The sequence below is a fragment of the Mercenaria mercenaria genome, chromosome 13 (genome assembly GCF_021730395.1).
Source record: "Mercenaria mercenaria strain notata chromosome 13, MADL_Memer_1, whole genome shotgun sequence".
NCBI lineage: Eukaryota > Metazoa > Mollusca > Bivalvia > Venerida > Veneridae > Mercenaria > Mercenaria mercenaria.
In genome coordinates, this window is record NC_069373.1 from 51,340,361 (window position 1) to 51,366,725 (window position 26,365).

General features: G+C 35.9%; 2 protein-coding genes across 2 annotated transcripts in view; both read left to right on the forward strand.

Annotated features, from left to right (window-relative positions):
- The window catches only part of LOC123528882 (ATP-dependent DNA/RNA helicase DHX36-like), a 41,580-nt gene extending 39,933 nt beyond the window's left edge, over positions 1–1,647 (forward strand). The window contains exon 28 of the mRNA XM_053520891.1: positions 1,218–1,647. Within this exon, the coding sequence (XP_053376866.1) occupies positions 1,218–1,379 (162 nt within the window). The 3' untranslated portion in view covers positions 1,380–1,647. The remainder of the gene's footprint in view (positions 1–1,217) is intronic.
- Positions 1,648–9,526: 7,879 nt separating this feature from the next.
- Positions 9,527–12,625, forward strand: LOC123529884 (uncharacterized). Its single transcript, XM_045310455.2, has 2 exons — positions 9,527–10,042; positions 10,875–12,625. The coding sequence occupies exons 1-2, from the start codon at positions 9,610–9,612 to the stop codon at positions 11,003–11,005; spliced, it is 564 nt and encodes a 187-aa protein (XP_045166390.2). The 5' UTR covers positions 9,527–9,609; the 3' UTR covers positions 11,006–12,625.
- Positions 12,626–26,365: the final 13,740 nt, after the last annotated feature.

Below are 26,365 nucleotides of genomic sequence, written 5' to 3' on the forward strand. Positions count from 1 at the left end.
AACAGTAATGCTCATACTCAGTTAATTCAGGCTTCTGTTATTTTAAACATGTTGCCATTACATGTATGCAAAAATAATGATATTTTTAGCTTAAGAGGCATGTTCCTTTAACCCCAGTAAAACATTTATTTATTTTGCCTAGATAGTGTGTTTATTTACTAGGAGTAATGTGTCTGAAACAAATTGGGACACATTATTCGAAGAATAGGTGAGCGTTAGTGTTAGCGTGAGCGTCACACAAATGTTAAAGTTTGCGTACCACCCCAAATATTTTCAAAGTCCATTGAGATATTGCTTTGATATTTTGCATACTTGTTTACCATCATGACCCCAGTCTGTAAAAAGGAGGAGGCAACTCTATCAAGCATTTTGACTGAATTATGGCTCCTTTTCGACTTAGAATATGCTCATTGTAATGTTAAAGTTTGCGTACCACCCCAAATATTTTCAAAGTCCATTGAGATATTGCTTTGATATTTTGCATACTTGTTTACCATCATGACCCCAGTCTGTAAAAAGGAGGAGGCAACTCTATCAAGCATTTTGACTGAATTATGGCTCCTTTTCGACTTAGAATATGCTCATTGTAATGTTAAAAGTTTGCGTACCACCCCAAATATTTTCAATGTCCATTGAGATATTGCTTTCATATTTTGCATACTTGTTTACCATCATGACCCCAGTCTGTAAAAAGGAGGAGGCAACTCTATCAAACATTTTGACTGAATTATGGCCCCTTTTCAACTTAGAATATGCTTATTGTAATGTTTAAGTTTTACTTATAGCTTATATTATACTATCAGGCACTGAGGATAGTCGAGCGCGCTGTCAACTGACAGCTCTTGTTCCTTTGATAATTTTTCTAAAAGACACGTTTTCATCCCTTCCTATATAAGATGCATTGAAGTTGTTGGTGTCTTTATACTGTAGGTTAGTTTGTACAGTTTCAAAGCTCAACAACTCACCAAAGTTACGAGAGAACTCTTCATGTGTTCTTTTTTGTATGGGATATCCCAGCAACTTGATGAAATTGGCCGAGGACCCTAGGAGGAGAACATGCTATAAATTTAAAAAGAACCAACCAGAATTATCAAACTTACTTAGAACTGATACAGTAACTGTTCTTTTAAGATGTATTAATCTTACAGGCATAAAATTTATTTATTTTTTCAGTTTGAAAGATGATTTTTTTTAATCCTGTATTTTGCTTTTTATAGGATTTAAGACAAGAACTGGACTTGGTATTAGATGGCAAAATATCAAACAGTAGGAACTCTGACTGGGGCCCAAAGTCTAAAGAAGGGGCCATATTAAGGGCCATTATAGATCTGGTTACAACTGAAGATGCCTCAAGTAATTTTGAGTGTAAACAGAGGTGATGATTTGACAAGAGCCATGCTGACTATTTGATTACATTGACAGTTATCTGTGATAATGATGAACAAAGAGTTTGACTGATACCTGGCTAGACTGAGATCCTCTGTGAGCTAGTGGAACCAGTAGTCTGTGTAGGTTTGTGGAGAATTCAGTGGATGGAACTAAAACCTGTTTTGTTTGAGTTTTCTTTCTCTGATCATGTGATACTTAAAGACTGATGTAAAGTTTGTTAGGTGAGAAGAGGAGAAGAATAAAGAAGTTAAATATATATATTGTTGTTGTTTTGAATTTGGTGTCTTAATACTACATAATATTAAGTATAGTTGATATACATGAACCAATTAAAAGTATGTTTTTTTTCTAATTCATATTAGGGAGCTTGGTATTTTATATATATGTGTGGAATTTGAAATAATTATATTGACTGCAATCAATACTTCGATCCCCTTAAGGATGTACGAGCATTTTTTTCAGGATATCCGCCATTTTGAAAAATGTTTCTTCGAATATTGCTTTCTAACAAAAGTTTTGCCAAAAATTAATACTAAATAATTAAAATATGGCTAAAAATGTACCATCTAACCAAATATATTATGCTTTTTGCGAAGAAAAAATTTTCACCCTTATTTTTGGCTGGCATTTGCCTAAAATTGACGTATGATTTACAATGGGGTAGGGGTAATTTCAAATATCTATTAAAGTAGATCGGGTTTGGTTTTGATATTTTTCTGACTGATACATATAATGTTAAGCTATAAATAAAGTGAAAGTTATCAAGATGGCACTTTATATTATCTAGAAAATATAAATTAAAACAAAAAGAACAAAAAATACCAAAATTCACCACATTTTAACCGTTTTTCCTTAATAAATCTCTTAGATGCACGGTGACCCCAACTTTTTTTCTTTCTATTTTGAAGCATTTTTGTCATTAATGCTGCAAAATATTTTGAAAATCTTTACGTCAGAACTTTTTTTGTAGATCTAAATACGTTTTTTCCATTGAAAATAAAGTGGGTGGGGTAATTATGTCAACATGTATAAATTAATGAGATTAGTTTGTGACATTTATGCTTATATAATACTAACATCACCATATATATTAACCTGTAAGACCGGAAATCCCTATAGGATTAAGTAGGATATTATATGTTTTATAAAGTACCAACATTTTTTCAATTTTACAAAATTTCAGAAATGCGTAAACAGTGGGTGAAGAAAATACCCTATAAAATTAAAACGAGTTCGGTGACCTATGTTTTTTCTGCTGTTATCTGTCTTAGAAACTAATGTTCTTCAAGCTCACAGGGTATGAAAAAATTCTTAGCGTTAGAAAAAATTCGCTCGTACATCCTTAAATAAAAAAGTAACTGTATTTTGCAAGTGGCTTTAAGGAAAGGAAGGGACTTTAAAACTTGTTTGTTTTGGGTTTAACTCAGTTTTTTAAGGTAGCCTATTTCAGTTATGTAATGGCAGACAGTTACCTTACCATTGTTCCTGGATTCTTAGCCAGTAAAAATCTGTTACCCACAAGTAACTGCCAACTTCGCCCACATGAATCAGAGCCTCCGAGGTGGAGGACGAATTAGTAACGAATAACATACGCCTCATAGGGGATCAAACTTTAACCCTGCGATCCGTAGATCAGCGCTCTCCCTATTGAGCTAAGTGGAGGGCTTTAATTTGGATGAGTGTAAACTCCTACGCTGCATGCAAATAGTTACAATTAATCAAATGTAAGTAAGTTGCTGAGGGGTAATCTGCACTTTACAAGTGGTGCCGAGGAAAGGTAGGGAAGAAACTTTTGATTGCAGACTAGAGTAACCTCTACAGAAAGTTACTTGAGTCAGAGTACTTTGTCTTGAATTTTTCAAATGGTGTGAATGAAGTAAATAGAAGTAACTTGATATCAAAATTAGTAGTCTGTTCAGAGTAACTCTTCTTGAATTTTGCAAATGAAATTGAGGAAGGGAAGGGTTGTAACTTTTTGATGACTAAATATAAGTTGTTAAAGCAAAAGGAATTGTGGAAGGATAGGGAAGTAACTGTTGATGACATAATTAAGGGTAATCTATGTATTCTGCAAATAGTGTTAAGGAAAGCGGGAGATGTATTTTTGATGAAAAAGTATCAGTAGCTATAGGTAAATGTTAACTCCCCTTCATTTTACAAATGGCGTGTTTCAGTTTGTGTTATCTTTCCAGCATTTTGATAATTTTGCTTTCAATAGGAATTGAACGGATGTAGTTTTTGAAGCTAGTTAGATTTCCAGAATTGTAAGTGAAATTGTATGACCATTTATTTTTTAGCTCAGGTGAGTTATTGTGATCGCTCTATGTCCCGGGTCCGTCGTCTGTCGTCTGTCAACATTTGGCTTGTGTATGTGATAGAGGCTGTATTTTTTAATTGATCTTCATGATTTTTGGTAAGAATGATTGCCTTGATGAAATCTCAGTCGAGAGTTTGAAAATGGGTCATTTAGGGTCAAAAACTAGGTCATTAGGTCAGATCAAAGGAAAACCTTGTGTATGCGATAGAGGCTGTATTTTTCAACTGATCTTCATGAAAATTTGACAGAATGATTGCCTTGATAAAATCTAGGTGGTTTGAATATTGATCATCCGGGATCAAAAAGTAATTCACTAGATCAAATTAAAGATAAACTTTGTGTATGCGATAGAGGCTGTATTTTTCAATTGATCTTCATGAAATTTGGTCAGAATGATTGCCTTGATAAAATCTAGGTCCAGTTTGAATATGGGTCATCATGGGTCAAAAACTAGGTCACTAGGTCAAATGAAAGAAAAATCTTGTGTATGCAATAGAGGCTGTATTTTTCAACTGATCTTCATGAAATTTGGTCAGAATGATTGCCTTGATGAAATCTAGGTCGAGTTTGAATATGGGTCATCTGGGGTAAAAAAAAAGGTCACTAGGTCAAATCAAAGAAAAATCTTGTGTATGCGATAGAGGCTGTATTTTTCAATTGATCTTCATGAAATTAATTGATCTCCTTGATGAAATGTAGGTCGAGTTTGAAAATGGGTCATATGGGGTCAAGAAGTAGGTCACTAGATCAAATAAGAAAAACTATGCAATAGAAGCTCTATTTTTCAACTGATCTTCATAAAATTGGGACAGAATGATTGCCTTGATAAAATCTAGGTTGAGTTCGAATATGGGTCATCTGGGATAAAAAAGGTCACTAGGTCAAAACAAAGAAAAAACTTTTGTATGCAATAAAGGCGGTATTTTTCAGTTGATCTTCATGAAAACTTTTGTCAGAATGATTGCCTTGATGAAATCTAGGTCGAGTTCGAATATGGGTCATCTGGAGTTAAAAAGAAGGTCACTAAGTCATGTCAAAGAAAATATTAGACCACATTTTTGGTCCAATCGTAATGAAAATTGACCAAAATATTTGTTTCCATGAAATCACTAGGTCAAACATGTTTACACCGTTATGGTGTATTTCTCAGGTGAGCGACCTAGGACCATTTTGGCTCTCTTGGTTAAGAAATTTTGCACAGAGTGACAGACTTTTTATTTCTTCCATATGAAAAGTTCGCAAACACAGATTGTATCCCATTTACCGCACAGCTGGACACATAGATGCCGTTCACATTATATGAACAGTTGTTGTGTATAAGTTCTTTATAATCGTCACCAGAAACCCATATGAGCAGCTGCTTCCGAAGACTTGGGAGGATAGTGGAAGGCACAGGACACCTTTTTTTTTGTGTGACAGGTGTGAAACACCTGTACACGGGACACTTAATATTTTTGTTGGAAGAGGATGGGTTTGGACTCACGACGTCGGGTTTCTGAGTTTACCACTTGACCACTGCGTCCGCTCTTTTATTCATTGCCACTCTATAGTATATCGAAAAAAACTTGTAATTGATGCAGAATAACTTATTCAGATAAACACATTCTAATTGTTCGAAGTAGTTGCTGAATCAGGCCAAAGAAGTATAAAATACACAGATTGGCAACTGGCTGTAATCTCGCGTGAGCTCGTGTCAGAGCGTGATTCGGCGTTATCTTACTAAAAACAAACATCGGCGAGCATGGAGTTACAATTTGTACCTTTAAAACTACATTGAAAATACATGTTAGCTTCTAAAACAAAATAAGTTTAATTTGAAATGGTCTTAAGACACGGAAGTACACGTTTTTTTTTTTTTTGCCATCGAAAGAAGCGTGGTCATACGGTGTTAATTATTTTACCGATGAATAATTGCTTTCGCATACAAAATGGCGCGTAGAGAAAGCGCCACTTCCGGTAAACGAGATCTCGTTTTTCTGTCAATGGAGGTTGGCGAGATTTGCTCTATATGCCTTTCAAGCTGCCAATCTATTTATTTTTATAGCTCTTTGATCAGGCGGCTTCGAGCAGTTGATGGTCTAACTCAACACGCTTGATTTTACTTGACAGGCATACAGTGCTTGGAGACAGTGAAGGATACCTATTAACATTAAAGTCACACTGATTGTTGAAAAGCCATTGACCTACGATCCTCCAACAGTAGGCATATTGCTTATGTACCGTATGTAATTCATATTAAGATCATCAGGTCAAAGGTCAATGACACACTGATTCATATTGCAAAACCCGTTTGAGAACGACTTTGCCCTTGACCCTCAAACTTGATAAGACAGTACCATTGGACAATAAATGGTCCTTATTGACATTAAGGTCGGTTGGTCAAAAGTCAATGTTACATTGAATAACATTCACCACCGACCCTTTCTAGCTTAAGTATTCAAAGAGTAGTAGAGCTATTGGACTCACCCGTGCGTCGGCGTCGGCATGGGCGTCCCGATTTGGTAAAGTTTTTGTAAGTAAGCTGCTATCTCAGAAACCACTAATGGGAATGGATTGAAACTTCACACACTTGTTCAATGTGATAAACTGACTTACATTGCACAGGTTCCATTTTTAGCTCACCTGAACACGAAGTGCTCAAAGTTGAGCTTATGTGATCACCCTGTGTCCGTCCTCGTCCGTCCGTCCGTCATCGTCAACAATTTGACTGTTAACACTCTAGAGGTCACAATTTGGCCCAATCTTGATGAAACTTGGTCAGAATGTTATCCTCAATAAAATCTCGTATGAGTTCGATATTGGGTCATCTGGGTTAAAAAACTAGGTCATCAGGTCAAATCAAAGGAAAAGCTTGTTAACACTCTAGAGGTCACAATTTTGGCCCAATCTTAATGAAACTTGGTCAGAATGTTACCCTCAGTAAAATCTTGGACAAGTTTGATATTGGGTCATCTGGGTTAAAACCTAGGTCACCAGGTCAGATCAAAGGAAAAGCTTGTTAACACTATAGAGGTCACAATTTTGGCCCAATCTTAATGAAACTTGGTCAGAATGTTATCCTTAATAAACTCTTGGATAAATGCGATATTGGGTCATCTGAGATCGAAAACTAGGTCACCAGGTCAAATCAAAGGAAAAGCTTGTTAACACTGTAGAGGCCACATTTATGACTATATCTTCATGAAACCTGGTCAGAATGTTAACCTTGATGATCTCAAGGTCCAGTTTGAATCTGGGTCATGTAGGGTAAAAAACTAGGTCACCAGGTCAAATCAATGAAAAACTAGTTTACACTGCAGAGGCCACATTTATAACCATATCTTAATGAAACTTGGTCAGAATGTTAATCATGATGATCTATAGGTCACTTTCAAATCTGGGTCAGGTGGGGTAAAAATACTAGGTCACTAGGTCAAATCAGAGGAAAAGCTTGTTACCTAAAACTCTAGAGGCCACATTTATGACTGTATCTTCATGAAACTTGGTCAGAATGTTAATCTTGTTGATCTTTAGGTCAAGTTTGAATCTGGGTCATGTGGGGCCAAAACCTAGGTCACCTGGTCAAATCAAAGGAAAAGCTTCTTAACACTGTAGAGGCCACATTTATGACTGTATTTTCATGAAACCTGGTCAGAATGTTAATCTTGATCAACTTTAGGTCAAGTTCGAATCTGAATCGTGGTCATATGGAGTCAAAAACTAGGTCACCGGGTCAAATCAAAGGAAAAGCTAGTTAACACTTTAGATGCCACATTTATGACCATATCTTAATGAAACTTGGTCAGAATGTTAATCTTTAGGTCAATAGGTCAGGTGAGCGATACAGGGCCTTCATGGCCCTCTTGTTTACAAAATTATGCCCCTTTTTCGACTTAGAAATTTTTGGTTAAGGTTTTGTATGTAAGCTGGTATCTCAGTACCCGCTAATAGGAATTGATTGAAACCACACACTTGTTCACTGTCATGAGCTGACCTGCACTGTGCAGGTCTCTTAACTCCACCTTACATTTTTTTTCAAAATTATACCCCTTTTTCAACTTAGCAGGTTTTTGTTAAGTTTTTGTATGTAAACTGGTATCTCAGTATCCACTAATGGGAATGGATTGAAACTTCACACACTTGTTCACTGTCATGATATGACATGCAGTGTAATGGTTCAGTAACTCTACTTTGCATTTTTTTTTTTGTCAAAATTATTCCCCTTTTACAACTTCGCAGTTTTTTGTTAAATTCTTATATGTAAGCTGGTATCTCAGTACCCACTTATGGGAATGGATTAAAACTTCTCACACTTGTCCACTGTCATGAGCTGATACGCACTGTGCAGGTTCCATAAGCCTGTTTCCCATTTTTACAAAATTATGCCCCTTTTTCGACTTTTGTATTCATTCAGTTGATAATAACTTTTCTTTACCTTTACCTTGCCCGAGGATCGAACTCGCGACCCCGCGATTCGTAGAACTCTCCCTGGCGGACTGGAGCAATGGTTACACTTACAGTAAGGAAATGAAGGCATTATACATATGGAAAGCATATTGTAAGGACATATTTCTTTTTTTTTTTTTTGAACAGCAAAAAGCCAAAATGGATATCACAATACATGTAATATAGATTTTATCAGTAGTGTCTCTTAAATTAAGGTTCGTTGAAGTATTCGAGTAAAACACAGATAAGAAGTATGTGTCAACATTTCAACTTCAAGTACAGTCAACTGAATTTGAAAATCATAAATTACATTTTTTTTTGCTAACATGGATGTACAAATAGAGACTGTCTCATAAATATAAAGAGCCCTCCCGCTTATCTCAATAAGGAGAGTGCAGATCAACGGATCACACATCCATTGGCGAGGCGTATGTTCTCCGTGACGTTTTGATATTATACATTTTGCCAGAAGTCATTTCGTCCTCTGCCTCTGAATCATGAGGAGAAGTTGGCAGTTACGTACGGAGAACAGATTAATACTGGTACAGAACCTAGGATCACTGGTTAGGTTAACTGCCCGCCTTTACATAACTGAAATACGGTTGGAAAACAGCGTAAAATCAAAAGCAAACAAAACATATATATAAGGCCTCTGTGACTGACTGTTACGGTCGCTGAATTTGAATCATTTGCCCCTAACTGACCACGTTTGGATCGTAGAATTTTCATGTGAGGAAGCCATCCAGGTGGCTGTCGGAATGTCAGTGGTTCAGTTTAGGTGCCCGCACGTGATGTAGTAATGCCCGGACGCGCATCTAGGATCTTCCTCCACATTCAAAAGCTGTGCAAATCGCCATATGAACTACCTTGAAACGGTGGAGCCCTAAACTTAACTGAAACAAAATGTAAATATACAAAATCAACAAACATCGTTCTTTTTATTTCGAAGTAGCAGTATCTTTTTTTTGTAATGACTGGAAGATTTACTCTGAAATAGCTCTTTTGTTGTAGCATGGTGATAAGTAAGCATGAATAACAGAATTCATAAAGTATAATATTATATCGAAACAACGAAAAACTGACCTTAATTACATTGCAAATCATATATGAACAAAATTTAAATTTGATAGAAGTGTTAGATATTAAATATCAGTTTTGATACTGAGAAATCTACCCTTACCTATTATCTTTGAATAGATCTATTAATTTCAAAGCAAAAGCACAGAATTATTAATGAAAGACGCGTCAGGCAAGGACTGAACATTTTAGCATGAACGCGTCACTGATTGTCCAAATGGACCACACTCGTTTGCAAGATATTTTGAAACACCCCTTGATGTCTAAATGATAAAATACTCCCGCCTACTTCTTAAAATATTATTCAACACACAACGTTCTAGTGTCTGCTCAAGTTCATATCTATTTAGATATATTTGTAAATCATATTGAAGCCTGTGGTATTAAGTCAAAGAATAAATATGTTAATTATTTTTATTGTAATTTTTACTCCACACAGTGCGTCAGGATATTTGACCGAACTTTCCGACGGAAATAAATGTCAAAGATTCATGTGTGAATATGAGATACGAGAAACACTTACAAATCTTATAGATAGAATTTCTAAATTGGAAGCGCAACAGAGACCGGCAGTATCGGCCTACGTACGTTTATCTGAAACAACAACCCTCGGAACATCCGGAAGAGTCAAGTATAATATTGAAATTACCAACATTGGTGGAGCTTACAACTTTGAGGCTAGTCAGTTCACTGTTCCCGTGCCCGGTATCTACATAGTTGACGTGACCGCGTGTGTGACGAACTCTGAAGCCATGAACATAGATATCATGAAAGACGGTCTTAAAATTGGAGTTGTGAGGTCTGGATCCCCGGATTATGTTGACTGTTCATCAGGTGAGGCTTTTGAAATGCCACATTCATTAAAAGCATTTTCTTTTCGAACAGAAGCTTGAAACATTGCTTATGAATAAACAAACACCGTCTCGAATTTTTAGGCTTTTAGCATAACTAATTATGCGCTTGTGGTTGGAAAGATACCAAGTGGGTTCGATCCTTGCCATGGTTTGAATTGTCTCTTGTGAAGAAGCATTCTAGCTGTTTTGCCTTTTGCCTCAACTTAAGAAAATGGCTCTTCAGGTGCCCGTCGCCTGATAAACAAACGTCGAAAAGGACATCCAAGTACCATTTCACAATTACACATTAAAGTTTGAAAATTTAGATCGACAAAACATCAAACAGAATGAAAAGTGTAAAAATGCTTTCGTTATTGTAGAGGTCTCAACTTGGTTTAGAATTCATAAGCTTGAGACAATAAGCGAAAGTTTGCATATAATTATGTTGTGATTTGTCGTGTCTATGGCTAGAGGAATCTCTAGCATCTCAACCATTCTAAGGATCAAAACAAAAGTTATTAGGTGTAAGTGATTTAAACCTAAATTTAAAATATAAAACTGTCAATTGTAAGCCCTTACACACATGTATAAAGGTGAAAATTCTAGATTTTCTCCTGTTACTTAAAAAAGACAGGTAAAGAGGCGTAGCCAAAACAGTCGGGCGTCTGTGCCTACAAAAAGGTTTTCTTCACCATTTCATGAAAAATTACCAAATGGCCTTAGATGTCAGCAGGATTTGAAACCCATATAACATGGCAATGGGAATATCAAGAAATTGTGCTTTAGACATGCTTTAATAATAAATGACGTACATGATCCTTGATATATTGCAGCTTCCCTAAGCATCCATCTTGACGCTGGAGACAATATCTGGGCGCAGCGTGGTGTACCTTCTTATTCACACAGCTTGTTTGAGGGACGCGGATGGAACTCCTTCACAGCGACACTCATACATGCAGACTAGATTCATGTTTTATGCTCTGTGCATAAACAGACTGATACATAATGGATTTGTGTCCAATTTATATTAGGAAAATGTTGAATTGTTGCACGACTGGGTGAATCCCCAACCGAAGAAATGATAACATTAATGCAGGTTGGGGGTCACCAAATACACATTCTAATGCTTTAAAGATATTTAATGTGCGTCTTAGAAGTGTATTTTTGGCACTAACATTTTCATCAAATGAGACCAACTTGATTAAATACATGTATATAATTTAATGTTTGTAGAGCTACATAACAGTCATCTGTAAAAAAAAAAAGCCGTAGATGTATTAGGAGTGTACTACATGTTCTTTAAACCTAATTCACAAAACTGTTTATATAGGAGATATCGCCGTGACGTCACGCATTAACATCTGTTTATCTGGTGATGGGCAAAACAAATGTTTGACATCGTTTCTGTATGACATAGGAATTTTCAATTTTTAATAACTTTTTCGCTCATTATGGATTTTCAAAATTCAAAAAGTTTTGAAATACTTACAATTTTCAAATTTTCGTATTCAAATATCTTTTTTCAATGAATAACCGTTTTAAAGCAGCATGCCTCCAGATTTGGCTAAAAATAATCTTTCTTTCAAATTGAAGTTTTGGTCATTTTATGAACATTAGATTATGAATGTTTGTCTCTAAAATATTTTAAACATTCCAAATCAATAAAGAAAAGATGACCGCGTCGGGAATCGAACGCTGGACCGCCGCGGCAATAAAGAAATTTTCTCGTCGTCGTAACTAATAGCGCTATAGCTGAAGTAGTGAATAATGACTTCGAAATATCAGATATTTAAAATTGAGACAGTTTTCATCGTACAAAGTAGTAAAAACAGCAAATTCTCATGTAAAGAAATATAGCATTTATCTCAAGATATTAAAAAGATTTTTTTTTGTCGCACGGTCTGGAGGCAAATGACATAATTTTAAAAGCGGCGTAGTGATGTTCAAAACTGTTAGATGTTTTTTACACTGTAAGTTAAGCGTTCATAATTAATCCAATTTATTTCGAAATAACAATTAAAAGTAGTTAATAAATTGCTTGTTTTATAACCTTTCCATTGATACAAAAATATTGATATTATTTGTGTTTAAGAAAGTTTAGACCGTTAGAAAAACACCACTGTTAATACAAAAAAACTTTGACAGTCGGCTTCTGCCCACCCGATCACAGTCTTATAGGTTGTAAAAATAGAAAATACACCGGATTTGTATACAAACACGATCTCTCCTAAACAGTTCGTTTTTGTAAACACCATGTTTGTAAACATTAAAGACTGCGTTTTGTAACCTTAACTCCGGCTTCCATAATTTAGTGTTTCTAATATAAGAAAAACGTGAGCTCAAGCTAAAACAAAACATAATCAGAAAGTAGAAAGGTCATTTTGTAAGTAGAGAAATTTTGAAATTGAAAAACCTGTAAATACGTATGACCTAGTAATCAAACTGTACATAAACATTTTTAATTTTATATTTACATAGATATTATGAAGTTTTAGTACATTTTCTAATATATCTTAAATTCTTTGTGTTGAAATGAAAGGATCACCTTTAAACCATTTTGAGAAATAAAGAATAATTGTGTTCATCTTTTTGTCTGTTGTCTGTATAAACTTAAAACAATATTGACATTGCATGAAACTAGATAAACTTCAGATATTTGCAATAAAAACTGTTTTCATAAGAAAATGGAAGGCACAAAATAAATGTAACACAGTACAATGTTACTGTACCCTTCCTCCACCTCCCCATACTCACAATTATAAGTTAAAACAAGGGTATAGTTCCAGATGAGAATATCCAACTAGAGGGTAATGTAATTTTTATACGCTCGTTTTGAAAAAACGGAACGTGTTATGTAATGGCGTGTGCGTCTGTCCGTCCGTCACTTTGTTTCTGGAACATAACTTTAATAACCATTTAAGGTATTGACTTTAACTTGACCTTCAGGAAGGTGATAAGGAGACGTTGTGCAGAATGTATGAACCGAGTTGGTAGGTCAAAGGTCAAGATCACACACTGAGGTTAAAGGTCAAGATCACACACTGAGCTCAAATGTTAAACCTTTCCTTCACATTTAGTATCCGGAGCATAACTTAATAACTATTTAAAGTTTTGACTTAAAACTTGACATATAAGTAGGCAGCGATTAGACAATGTGCAAAGTACAAAACCTTGTCGACATGTCAAAGGTCCAGGTCACATATTGATGGTCACATACTCAATGGTCAAATCTTTCCTTCGTATTTTGTGTCCGTAGCATAACTCAAAATCATTCAAGGTATTGACTTGAAACTTGGTATATAATCTGTTGGCGATGGGTCAGTTTGAAGAACGAATGAACTCGTTTCCGGATCATAACTACCCATTCAATGTATTTACTTTAAACTTGGCATAAAAGTAGGTGGCGATGAGACGATGTAAGGAGTGCATGAACTGTTGTGGTAGGTAAATAATCAAGGTAACAGAAATGTCAAATCTGTCCATCATATTTCATGTCCTGAATATAACTTAATAACCATTCAATGTAATGATTTCAAACTTAGCTTCTATTAGTAATTAGATGACGATAAGATGATATGCAGAGCACATGGGCCAAGTCGATAGGTCTAATTCAAGGTTACAAATTGAGCAGGTCAAATTTGTCCCTAAAGTAATTCACTAGGTCAAATCAAAGAAAAACTTTGTGTATGCGATTGGCTGTATTTTGCAATTGATCTTCATAGAATTTGATTAGAATAATTGCCTTGATGAAATCTAGGTCCAGTTTGAATATGGGTCATCTGGGGTCAAAAACTAGGTCACTAGGTCAAATGAAAGAAAAATCTTGTGTATGCAATAGAGGCTGTATTTTTCAATTGATCGTCATGAAATTTGGTCAGAATGAGTGCCTTGATGAAATCTAGGTCGACATCGGATTTGGGTCATCTGGGGTGAAAAAAAGGTCACTAGGTCAAATCAAAGAAAAATCTTGTGTATGCGATAGAGGCTGTATTTTTCAATTGATCTTAATGAAATTAATTGATCTCCTTGATGAAATCTAGGTCGAGTTTGAAAATGAGTCATCTGGGGTAAAAAGGTAGGTCACTAGACCAAATAAAAAAAACTGTATACAATAGAAGCTCTATTTTTCAACTGATCTTCATAAAATTGGGACAGAATGATTGCCTTGATAAAATCTAAGTTGGGTTCGAATATGGGTCATCTGGGATAAAAAAGAAGGTCACTAGGTCAAAACAAATAAAAAACGTGTGTATGCAATAAAGGCGGTATTTGAACTTCATGAAAATTTGTCAGAATGATTGCTTTGATTAAATCTAGGTAATGTTAGAATATGGGTCATCTGGAGTCAAAAACTAGGTCACTAAGTCATATCAAAGAAAATATTAGACCGTATTTTTGGTCCAATCGTAATGAAAATTGGCCAGAATATTTGTTTCCATGAAATCTCTAGGTCAAACATGTTTACAATGTTATGGTGTATTTCTCAGGTGAGCGACCTAGGGCCATTTTGGCCCTTTTGTTTAAGTAATTTTGCACAGAGCGGCAGACTTTTATTTCTCCCATATGAAAAGTTCGCCAACACAGATTGAATCCCATTTACCGCACAGCTGGACACATAGATGCCGTTCACATTATATGAACAGTTGTTGTGTATAAGTTCTTTATAATCGTCACCAGCAACCCATATGAGCAGCTTCTTCCGAAGACTTGGGAGGATAGTGGAAGGTGCAGGACACATTCTAATTCAAGAAACTCGTTCTTTTGCGTGACAGGTGTGAAACACCTGTACACGGGACACTTAATATTTTAGTTGGAAGAGGATGGGCTTTAACTCACGACGTCGGGTTTCTGAGTTTACCACTTGACCACTGCGTCCGCTCTTTTATTCATTGCCACTCTATAGTATATCGAAAAACTTGTAATTGATGCAGAATAACTTATTCAAATAAACACATTCTACTTGTTCGAAGCAGTTGCTGAATCAGGCGACTTCGAGGAGTTGATGGTCTAACTCAACACGCTTGATTTTACTTGACAGGCATACAGCCCTTGGAGACAGTGAAGGATACCTATTAACATTGAAGTCACATTGATTGTTGAAAAGCTATTGACCTACGATCCTCCAACTGTACGCATATTGCTTATGTACCGTATATAAATCATATTAAGATGATAAGGTCAAAGGCCAATGACACACTGATTCATACTGCAAAACCCGTTTGAGAACGACTTTGCCCTTGACCCTCAAACTTGATTAGACAGTGCCATTGGACATTTAATGATCCTGATTGACTTTAAGGTCAGTTGGTCAAAAGTCAAGGTTACATTGAATAACATTCACCACCGACCCTTTTTAGCTCGACTATTGAAAGAATAGTAGAGGTTTTGGACTCATCCGTGCGTCTGCGTCGGCATGGGCGTCCCGATTTGGTAAAGTTTGTGTATGTTAGCTGGTATCTCAGAAACTACTAATGGGAATGGATTGAAACTTCACACACTTGTTCAATGTGATAAACTGAGTTACATTGCACAGGTTCCATTTTTAGCACACCTGAGCACGAAGTGCTCAAAGTTGAGCTTATGTGATCGCCCTGTGTCCGTCGTCGTCCGTCATCGTCAACAATTTGACTGTTAACACTCTAGAGGTCACAATTTGGCCCAATCTTAATGAAACTTGGTCAGAATTAGGACTGGGATCATTAATCGGATCCGATCCGATTACTAGGTGAAACCGGTTTCAATTTTGCAAAACCGCTAATCGCTCTCAAACAATAAACATCACAATTTGTACTTTATCGTTATACATTTCTTTGACTAGCACATAGTACCGCGGTATATTTCCGCTAAAACACATTGAACATAGTCAATAGTCCTTGATTTGCCTGTCGTGATATATGTATTATTTATCACATTCTTTGCAAAGGATAAAGTTTTTAAGTTCCAAATGTAATCAGCTGCTGGAAGTACCTTGATACCGTCGTCAGGAAAGAAAACAGCATTTTCAATATGGCGGCCGATTAACCGGTTCGATTCGATTTCATACAAAAGATTAACCGGTTTCAAAATTTTGAAATCGTCCAAGCCCTAGTCAGAATGTTACCCTCAATAAAATCTCGTATGAGTTCGATATTGGGTAATCTGGGTTAAAAAACTAGGTCATCAGGTCAAGTCGAAGGAAAAGCTTGTTAACACTCTAGGGGTCAAAATTTTGACCCAGTCTTTATGAAACTTGGTTAGAATGTTACCCTCAGTAAATCTTGGACAAGTTTGATATTGGGTTATCTGGGGTTAAAAACTAGGTCACCAGGTTTTTGTATGTAAGCTAGTATCTCAGTATCCACTAATGGGAATAGATTGAAACTTCACAAACTTGTCCACTGTCATGATAATGGTTCAGTAACTCTACTTTGCATTTTTTCAAAATTATTCCCCTTTTACAAGCAGTTTTTTGTTAAATTCTTATATGTAAGCTGGTATCTCAGTACCCACTAATGGGAAGGGATTGAAACTTCTCACACTTGTCCACTATCATGAGCTGATAAACTCTGTGCAGGTTCCATAAGCCTGTTTCCCATTTTTACAAAGCACATATCTCATTTTTCTTTTGAACAGCAAAAAGCCGAAATGAATATCACAATATATGTAATATAGATTGAATCAGTAGTGTCTCTTAAATTAAGGTTCGTTTAAGTATTCGAGTAAAACAGACAAGAAGTATGTGTCAACATTTCAACTTAAGTACAGTCAACTGAATTTGAAAATCATAAATTACATTTTTGCTAACATGGATGTATAAATAGAGACTGTCTCATCAAAATAAAAGAGCCCTCCCGCTTAGATAAATCAGGAGAGTGCAGATCTACGGATCGCACGTCCGTTGGCGAGGCGTATGTTCTCCGTGACGTTTTGATATTAAACATTTTGCCAGGAGTCATTTCGTCTTCCGCCTCTGAATTATGTGGAGAAGTTGGCAGTTACGTACGGAGAACAGATTAGTACTGGTACAAAATCAAGGACCACTGGTTAAGTTAACTGTCCGCCTTTACATAACTGAAATACGGTTGGAAAAACAGCGTAAAATCAAAAGCAAAAAAAACCATAAATATAAAAGGCCTCTGTGACTGACTGTTAAGCAATGGTCACATTTACGTTCACGCACGTAGTTGGTCGTAGTTCATTTTAAACGTAGTTTGTCGTACGTTGAAGTACTTGTAAGTATGAACAACTACGTTCAACTACGATTAAATCTGGTAGGGTTAACTAGGGTATCACTACGTCTTACCACGAGTTACTACGTTACACTACGTATATACTACGATCGAAGTACGAACAACTACGACAAATTACGATCAACTACGTTGAGCTACGGAAAAGCGTTTAGCCGTAGTGGAGCCCTAGTTTAGTTTATCCGTAGTGGAGCCCTAGTTGATCGTAGTTGAACCGTACTGTCGATGTGTTTTTCTTGTACTACGATCAAAAACGATACACACTGCTGTTAAGTACGATCAAGTACGTTTAACTAAGATCAACTACGTTCAAACTACGGTCACAGTAGGGTCAAAACTTCGTAGTTAATCGTAGTCAGATTTTGAACATGTCGAAAAATTATTTGCTTACTACGGACAAATCATAAGTTCGAACTACGATCATTACTACGTTTGACTACGATTATCTACGTGTAACTACGCTTAGTACGATCAATTACGATCAAGTACGATCATTCCTTACTACGATTAACTACGTGTAGTGTGACCACGCCATTACGGTCGCTGAATTCGAATCATTTGACCACGCTTGGATTGTAGAATTTTCATGTGAGGAAGCCATCCAGGTGGCTGTCGGAATGTCAGTGGTTCAGTTTAGGTGCCCGTCCGTGATGTAAGAATGCCTGGACGTGCACCTAGGATCTTCCTCCACAATCAACAGCTGTAGAAATCGTCATATGAACTACATTGAAACGGTGGAGCCCTAAACTTAACTAAAACAAAATGTAAATATACAAAATCAATAATCATCGTTCTTTTTATTTTATTTTGTAATGACAGAAAGATTTACTCTAAAGTTATAGCTCTTTTGTTGTAGCATGGTGATAAGTAAGCATGAATAACACAATTCATGCAGTATAATATTATATCGAAATAACGAAAAACTAACCTGTAACTACATGTTAATTACATTGCAAAACATATATGAACAAAATTTAAACTTGATAAAAGTGTTAGATATTAAATATCAGTTTTGATACTGAGAAATCTACCCTTACCTATTATCTTTGAATAGATCTATTAATTTCAAAGCAAAAGCACAGAATTATTGATGAAAGACGTGTCAGGCAAGGACTCAATATTTTTAGCATGAACGCGTCACTGATTGTCCAAATGGATCACACTCGTTTGCAAGAGATTTTGAAACACCCCTTGATGTATAAATGATAAAATACTCCCGCCTACTTTTTAAATTATTGTTTAACACACAACGTCCTAGTGTGTGCACAAGTTCATATCTATTTAGATATATTTGTAAGTCATATTCAAGCCTGTGGTATTAAGTCAAAGAATGAATATGTTAATTATTATTATTGTAATTTTTACTCCACACAGTGCGTCAGGATATTTGACCGAATTTTCCGACGGAAATAAATGTCAAAGATTCATGTGTGAATATGAGATACGAGAAACACTTACAAATCTTATAGATAGAATTTCTAAACTGGAAACGCAACAGAGACCGGCAGTATCGGCTTACGTACGTCTATCTGAAACAACATCCCACGGAACATCCGGAAGAATCAAGTATAATATTGAAATTACAAACATTGGCGGAGCTTACAACTTTGAGGCTAGTCAACTCACTGTTCCCGTGCCCGTATCTACATAGTTGACGTGACCGCGTGTGTGGCGAACTCTCAAGCCATGAACCTAAATATCATGAAAGACGGTCTTAAAATCGGAGTTGTGAGGTCTGGATCCCCGGATTATGTTGACTGTTCATCAGGTGAGGCTTTTGAAATACCATATTCATTAAAAGCATTTTCTTTTCGAACAGAAGCTTGAAACATTGCTTATGAATAAACATAAACCGTCTCGACTTTTTAGGCTTTTAGCATAACTAAATATGCACTTGTTGTTGGAAAGATATCAAGTGAGTTCGATCCTTGCCATGGTTTGAATTGTCTCTTGTGAGGAAGCATTCTAGCTGTTTTGCCTCAACTTAAGAAAATGGCTCTTCAGGTGCCCGTCGCCTGAAAAACAAACGTCGAAAAGGACATCCAAATAACATTTCACAATTACACATGAAAGTTTGAAAATTTTAATTGACGAAACATCAAACAAAACGAAAAGTGTAAAAATGCTTTCGTTATTGTAGAGGTCTCAACTTGGTTTAGAATGCATAAGCCTGAGACAATAAGCGAAAGTTTGCATATAATTATGTTGTGATTTGTCCTGTCTATGGCTAGAGGAATCTCTAGAATCTCAACCACTCTAAGGATCAAAACAAAAGTTATGAGGTGTAAGTGATTTAAACCTAGATTTAAAATATAATACTGTCAATTGTAAGCCCTTACACACATGTATAAAGGTGAAAAGTCCTTGTAAAATACTAGATTTTCTCCTGCTACTTCAAAAAAAGACAGGTACAGAGGCGTAGCCAAAAAATCGGGCGCCTGTGCCTACAAAAAAGTTTTTCTCCACCATTTCATGAAAAATTACCAAATGGCCTTAGATGTCAGCAGGATTTGAAACCCATATAACATGGCAATGAGAATATCTGGAAATTGTGCTTTAGACATGTTTTAATAATAAATGACGTACATGATCCTTAATATATTGCAGCTTCCCTAAGCATCCACCTTGACGCTGGAGACAATATCTGGACGGAGCATGGTGTTCCTTCTACTACAACAAGCTTGTTTGAGGGACGCGGATGGAACTCCTTCGCAGCGACACTCATACATGCAGACTAGATTCATGTTTTATGCTCTGTGTATAAACAGACTGATACATAATGGATTTGTGTCCAATTTATATTAGGAAAAGGATTAATTGTTGCACGATTGGGTGAATCCCCAACCGAAGAAATGATAAATTAATGCAGGTGCGGGGTCACCAAATACACATTCTAATGCTTTAAAGAAATCAATGTGCATCTTGCACTAAATAGTGTATTTTTGGCATTTTCATCAAATGAGACCAACTTGATTAAATATATATATTAGTGTTTATAGAGCTACATAATAGCCATCTGTAAAAAAGCCGTACATGTTTTAGGAGTGTACTAGTGTCTACGTGTTATTTAAATCTAACTCACAAAACTGTTTGTATACATAAACATATTAAATTTATGTTTACATAGATATTATGAAGGATTTCTGCATTGTCTAATCTATCTTAAATTATTTGTGTTGAAATGAAAGGATCACCTTTAAATCATTTTGAGAAATAAAGTATAATTATGTTACTGTATTGTTCATCCTTTCATCCGTTGTCTGTATAAACTTCAAAAATATTTATATTGCATGAAACAAGACAAACTTCAGATTTTTGTAATAAAGACTGTTTTCATAAGAAAATAGAGGACACAATAAATGTAACACAGTAAAAAGTTACTGTACCCCTCCTCCACCTCCCCATACTCACATTTGTTAGATCTTACAAGTTTAAACAAGGGTATAGTTCCAGATGAGAATATCCAAACAGAGGGTAATGTAATTTTTATACGCTCGTTTTGAAAAAATGAGCCGTGTTATGTGATGGCGTGTGCGTCTGTCCGTCCGTCACTTTGTTTCTGGAACATAACTTAATAACCATTTAAGGTATTGACTTTCACTAGACCTTCAGGAAGGTGATAAGGAGACGTTGTGCAGAATGTATGAACCAAGCTGGTAGGTCAAAGGTCAAGATCACACACTGAGGTCAAAGGTCAAGAGCACACACTGAGCTCAAAAGTTAAAATTTTCCTTCACATTTCATATCCGGAACATAACTTAATAACTATTCAAAGTTTTGACTTAAAACTTGACATATAAGTAGGTAACGATAAGATAATGTGCAAAGTACAAAAACCTTGTCGACAGGTCAAAAGTCCAGGCCACCTACTGAGCTCAATGGTCAAATCTTTCCTTCATATTTTGTGTCTGGAGCATAACTTAATACCCATTCAATGCATTACTTAAAACTTGGCACAAACATAGGTGGCGATGAGACGATGTAAGGAGTGCATGAACTGTTGTGGTAGGTAAATAATCAAGGTAACAGAGATGTCAAATCTGTTCATTATATTTCATGTCCGGAATATAACTTAATAACCATTCAATGTAATGATTTCAAACTTAGCTTATACTAGTAGTTAGATGACGATAAGACGATATGCAGAGTACATGGATCTGTCCCACAAAATTCGTGTCCAGTGCATAACCATTCAGGATATTGGCTTTAACCTCTGGTCTAATGCGTCGGGCGTATATTGCCCGAAGCTTCTTGTTAACATTTAAGGTAATAACAGTCTGTCTAGTAAAGGAAATTCAATGAAATGTACAGGTAGTAAAAAGTAACCATAAAATATGTAAGCACAGAACATTGTATCCAAGCAAAATAACAGCTGGCTCGATTTGATTGTCAGTTCGACAGGGCTCTGTATCGCATAATCATGAATTTTAATTTTTCATGTTTTTGTAGACAATATATTTGACAATTATCTCCCTTTGTACACTTATATATTACGTTTTTGCACTTTCTTAAACATCTTATACAATAAATTTGAATTTCATGATTGATTTTGATATATCTTAAGACATTCATTGATTGCAACGAAAATGAATCTTTGCACAAGTTCATCTAGAGACAAAAACTTTTCAGCCACAGAAGAGAAATGTATATATTTTTTTCTTGGTGACAAGTACTCACAGATTTCAAAAATCGAAAAATAAAATATACAAAGGAATCGCTTGCGCAAAATCTCAAAAATTAGACCAAGACGAACTATTTCACATTGTTTTTAAAATATTTTCCTTGTTTCAATATTTCGGTCGCGTGTAGATTGTTTATCTTCTGTTGACATGTTTTTGTGTCAACCATCTTGATAGTATTGAGTTACTCACAGGAATGATCTTGTTTTTGAGTCTTACGTACAGTGGACCGTAGTCGCTTAACTGAGGAAGACCTTGACAAGTTGATCTTGCTTCTGACCACGTTTGATAAGCATTTTTTACGCAGTTCACTATCAGTTATTTCAAGTTTTTATATAGTTTTTGCTGTGGTCGTCCAAATGTGTTACCATAAAACAAACTTGAGAGTTTGGTAACGATCTATCAAGCAATTTGTTACCGTTGAAGAAGTTGTTTAAAGAGTTTTTTTTCTATTTTTAGGTTTGGTGGCCCCTCAAAGGGACAAAGTGGAACCATTAAAATAACAATAATAATAATAATAATAATCATAATAATAATCATAATAATAATAATAATTAAAAAAAAAAAACAGGCCGAATTTGATGACGATCCGTCAAGCCGTTTATGAGTTTTTTTGTTTTTTTTAAGCTCACCTGAGCTTTTGTGATTGCCCTTCGTCCGTCGTCGTCCGTCCACAATTTCTTGTGAACACGATAGAGAAATCGATTTGCAATCGATTTTTATCAAACTTGCGTATAACTTGTATTTGTATAATATCTCGGTTCCTTTAGAAAACTGGCCAGATCCTATCATGGGTTCCAGAGTTATGGCCCCTTAAAGGGCCAAAATTTGTTATTTTGTCTTTTGCAGCCATGTAGAAACTCCATTTATGGTTTGATGTAATACAAAGTTGCAAAATGTTTTCAACAACAATAGATCTTGGATTCCATGATGTATCCGTCAGATCCAATCATAGGTTCCGATGTTATCTGATTGAGCCCTGAAAAGGCCAAAATTTGTTAATTTTTACCTTGTGAACACGATAGAAATGACATTTTACATTCGATTTTAACAACACTCACACATAACTTAAGTCAGAATAAGGTTCGTTTCGAAAACCGGCTAGATTTCATCATGGGTTCTAGAGTTATTGCCATATTAAAGATTCATTTATGCTTTGATTAGATACAAACTTGCACAGACTGTTTATCTTGATGATCTCTAGGCTAATTGCGTAACTGGGTCATGTAGATTTATAAATTAGGTCACCAGGTCAAATCAAAGGAAAAGCTTGTTCACACTCTAGAGGCCACATTTATAATCCTATCTTCATGAAACTTGGTCAGAATGTTTATCTTGATGATTCCTAGGTCATCAGGTCAAATCACAGGATAAGCTTTTTAATACCTTAAAGGCCACATTTATGACCCTATCTTGATGAAACTTGGTCAGAATGTTTATTTTGATGATTCCAAGGCCAAGTTTTACTCTGGGTGATGTGGATTTAAAATTTAAAACTAGGTCACTCGCTTAAATCAAAGGAAAAACTTGTTAACACTTATGAGGCCACATTTATGACCCTATCTTCATGAAACTTGGTCAGAATGTTTATATGATGATCCTAGGCCAAGTTCGAATCTGGGTCATGTGGGGTCAAAAACTAAAAACTAAAAGGGTAAAAGATAATAGGTTCGAAATAGGGCTTAGCTATTTGGCCAGTAGAATTCAAACCGTGACATATGTTGATCTTTCGAACTTCACCAAGCGATCCGCATCCTCCTATTAAACTATAACAATGAAACTTTATTTTCATATAAAAGTTTTCAATGCTCGTCTACCAAGTTCATTCAATCATGACCCCTGGGGTCACATAGGCATGCGTAGTAGTAAACTTAAAATCTTCCAGAACCACATGGCACAGACCTTACATATATTGCATGTAGCATATTTAACAGGTGAGCGATATATACAGTCATCATAACCCTCTTGTTTAATTTCCGTTCCCCTTTGTGAACAGACTTGGAAGAAGACCTTACAGTGATGATATAGGTCAAATTTTATGAAGATACATTAAGCTGTTCATGAGAAGGAGTCGTTTGAAATTATTTCCTAATTTTTGCTCTAGCGACCCGTGAAAGGGACCAAGTGCCCCCATATGAATATCGTTGGTAGAGGGTCTTATAATGATGCTACAGACCAAGTTTGATGTACATTCATCAATCAGTTCTTGAGAAGAAGCCGCGTTAAGGTATTTCTATTTTTAGCTCTAGCGACCGCTACAAGGGGTCAAGTGCCCCAATTTGCACATATTGAGAGAGGATCTTGTAATGATGACACACGTCAAGTTTGATGAATAATAAAATCTGTAAAAAGATTCTTTGGAAGCATTGAATGCATCTAAGCAAGATATGCAATTGTTCATGAAAAGAAGTCATTTAATTGGTATTTCTATTTTTAAATCTAGCGGTCCCTATAAAAGGCCAAGTGCCCCCTTTTGCGCAAATTTGGGGGAAAACGTTACAATTATGCTACAGACCAAGTTAAATGAAGATCCATCAAGCAGTTTATGAGAAGTTGTTTAAATATATTTCAATTTTTAGCTCTAGAGCACCTTTGAAAGGGCCAAGAGCTCACATCTGAAAGCAAATCTGGGTGAGAAACTTACAGTAAAGCTACAGACCAAGTTTGGACAGTATCGTGCAGTCTGATCATGATCTGCACTGTTCGCTATTCAGTCAGTATCTTTTTGGTAAGTATCCCTTTTAACATTTTATGGTACTGTCCAAATTGAAAGATGGACAAGTTCATTACAGAAATTTAGCAGGGTAATGTTTAAGGTATCCTAGCGTAAAACAGAAATATCTTTAAACGATTTTTCGGCATGAACCTCTGAATGGAGCATCATCAAACTTGGTCTGTAGCTTTACTGTAAGTTTCTCACCCAGATTTGCTTTCAGATGTGAGCTCTTGGCCCTTTCAAAGGTGCTCTAGAGCTAAAAATTGAAATATATTTAAACAACTTCTCATAAACTGCTTGATGGATCTTCATTTAACTTGGTCTGTAGCATAATTGTAACGTTTCCCCCCAAATTTGCGCAAAAGGGGGCACTTGGCCTTTTATAGGGACCGCTAGATTTAAAAATAGAAATACCAATTAAATGACTTCTTTTCATGAACAATTGCATATCTTGCTTAGATGCATTCAATGCTTCCAAAGAATCTTTTTACAGATTTTATTATTCATCAAACTTGACGTGTGTCATCATTACAAGATCCTCTCTCAATATGTGCAAATTGGGGCACTTGACCCCTTGTAGCGGTCGCTAGAGCTAAAAATAGAAATACCTTAACGCGACTTCTTCTCAAGAACTGATTGATGAATGTACATCAAACTTGGTCTGTATCATCATTATAAGACCCTCTACCAACGATATTCATATGGGGGCACTTGGTCCCTTTCACGGGTCGCTAGAGCAAAAAATAGGAAATAATTTCAAACGACTCCTTCTCATGAACAGCTTAATGTATCTTCATAAAATTTGACCTATATCATCACTGTAAGGTCTTCTTCCAAGTCTGTTCACAAAGGGGAACGGAAATTAAACAAGAGGGTTATGATGACTGTATATATCGCTCACCTGTTAAATATGCTACATGCAATATATGTAAGGTCTGTGCCATGTGGTTCTGGAAGATTTTAAGTTTACTACTACGCATGCCTATGTGACCCCAGGGGTCATGATTTGAATGAACTTGGTAGACGAGCATTGAAAACTTTTATATGAAAATAAAGTTTCATTGTTATAGTTTAATAGGAGGATGCGGATCGCTTGGTGAAGTTCGAAAGATCAACATATGTCACGGTTTGAATTCTACTGGCCAAATAGCTAAGCCCTATTTCGAACCTATTATCTTTTACCCTTTTAGTTTTTAGTTTTTGACCCCACATGACCCAGATTCGAACTTGGCCTAGGGATCATCAATATAAACATTCTGACCAAGTTTCATGAAGATAGGGTCATAAATGTGGCCTCATAAGTGTTAACAAGTTTTTCCTTTGATTTAAGCGAGTGACCTAGCTTTAAATTTTAAATCCACATCACCCAGATTAAAACTTGGCCTTGGAATCATCAAAATAAACATTCTGACCAAGTTTCATCAAGATAGGGTCATAAATGTGGCCTTTAAGGTATTAAAAAGCTTATCCTGTGATTTGACCTGATGACCTAGGAATCATCAAGATAAACATTCTGACCAAGTTTCATGAAGATAGGATTATAAATGTGGCCTCTAGAGTGTGAACAAGCTTTTCCTTTGATTTGACCTGGTGACCTAATTTATAAATCTACATGACCCAGTTACGCAATTAGCCTAGAGATCATCAAGATAAACAGTCTGTGCAAGTTTGTATCTAATCAAAGCATAAATGAATCTTTAATA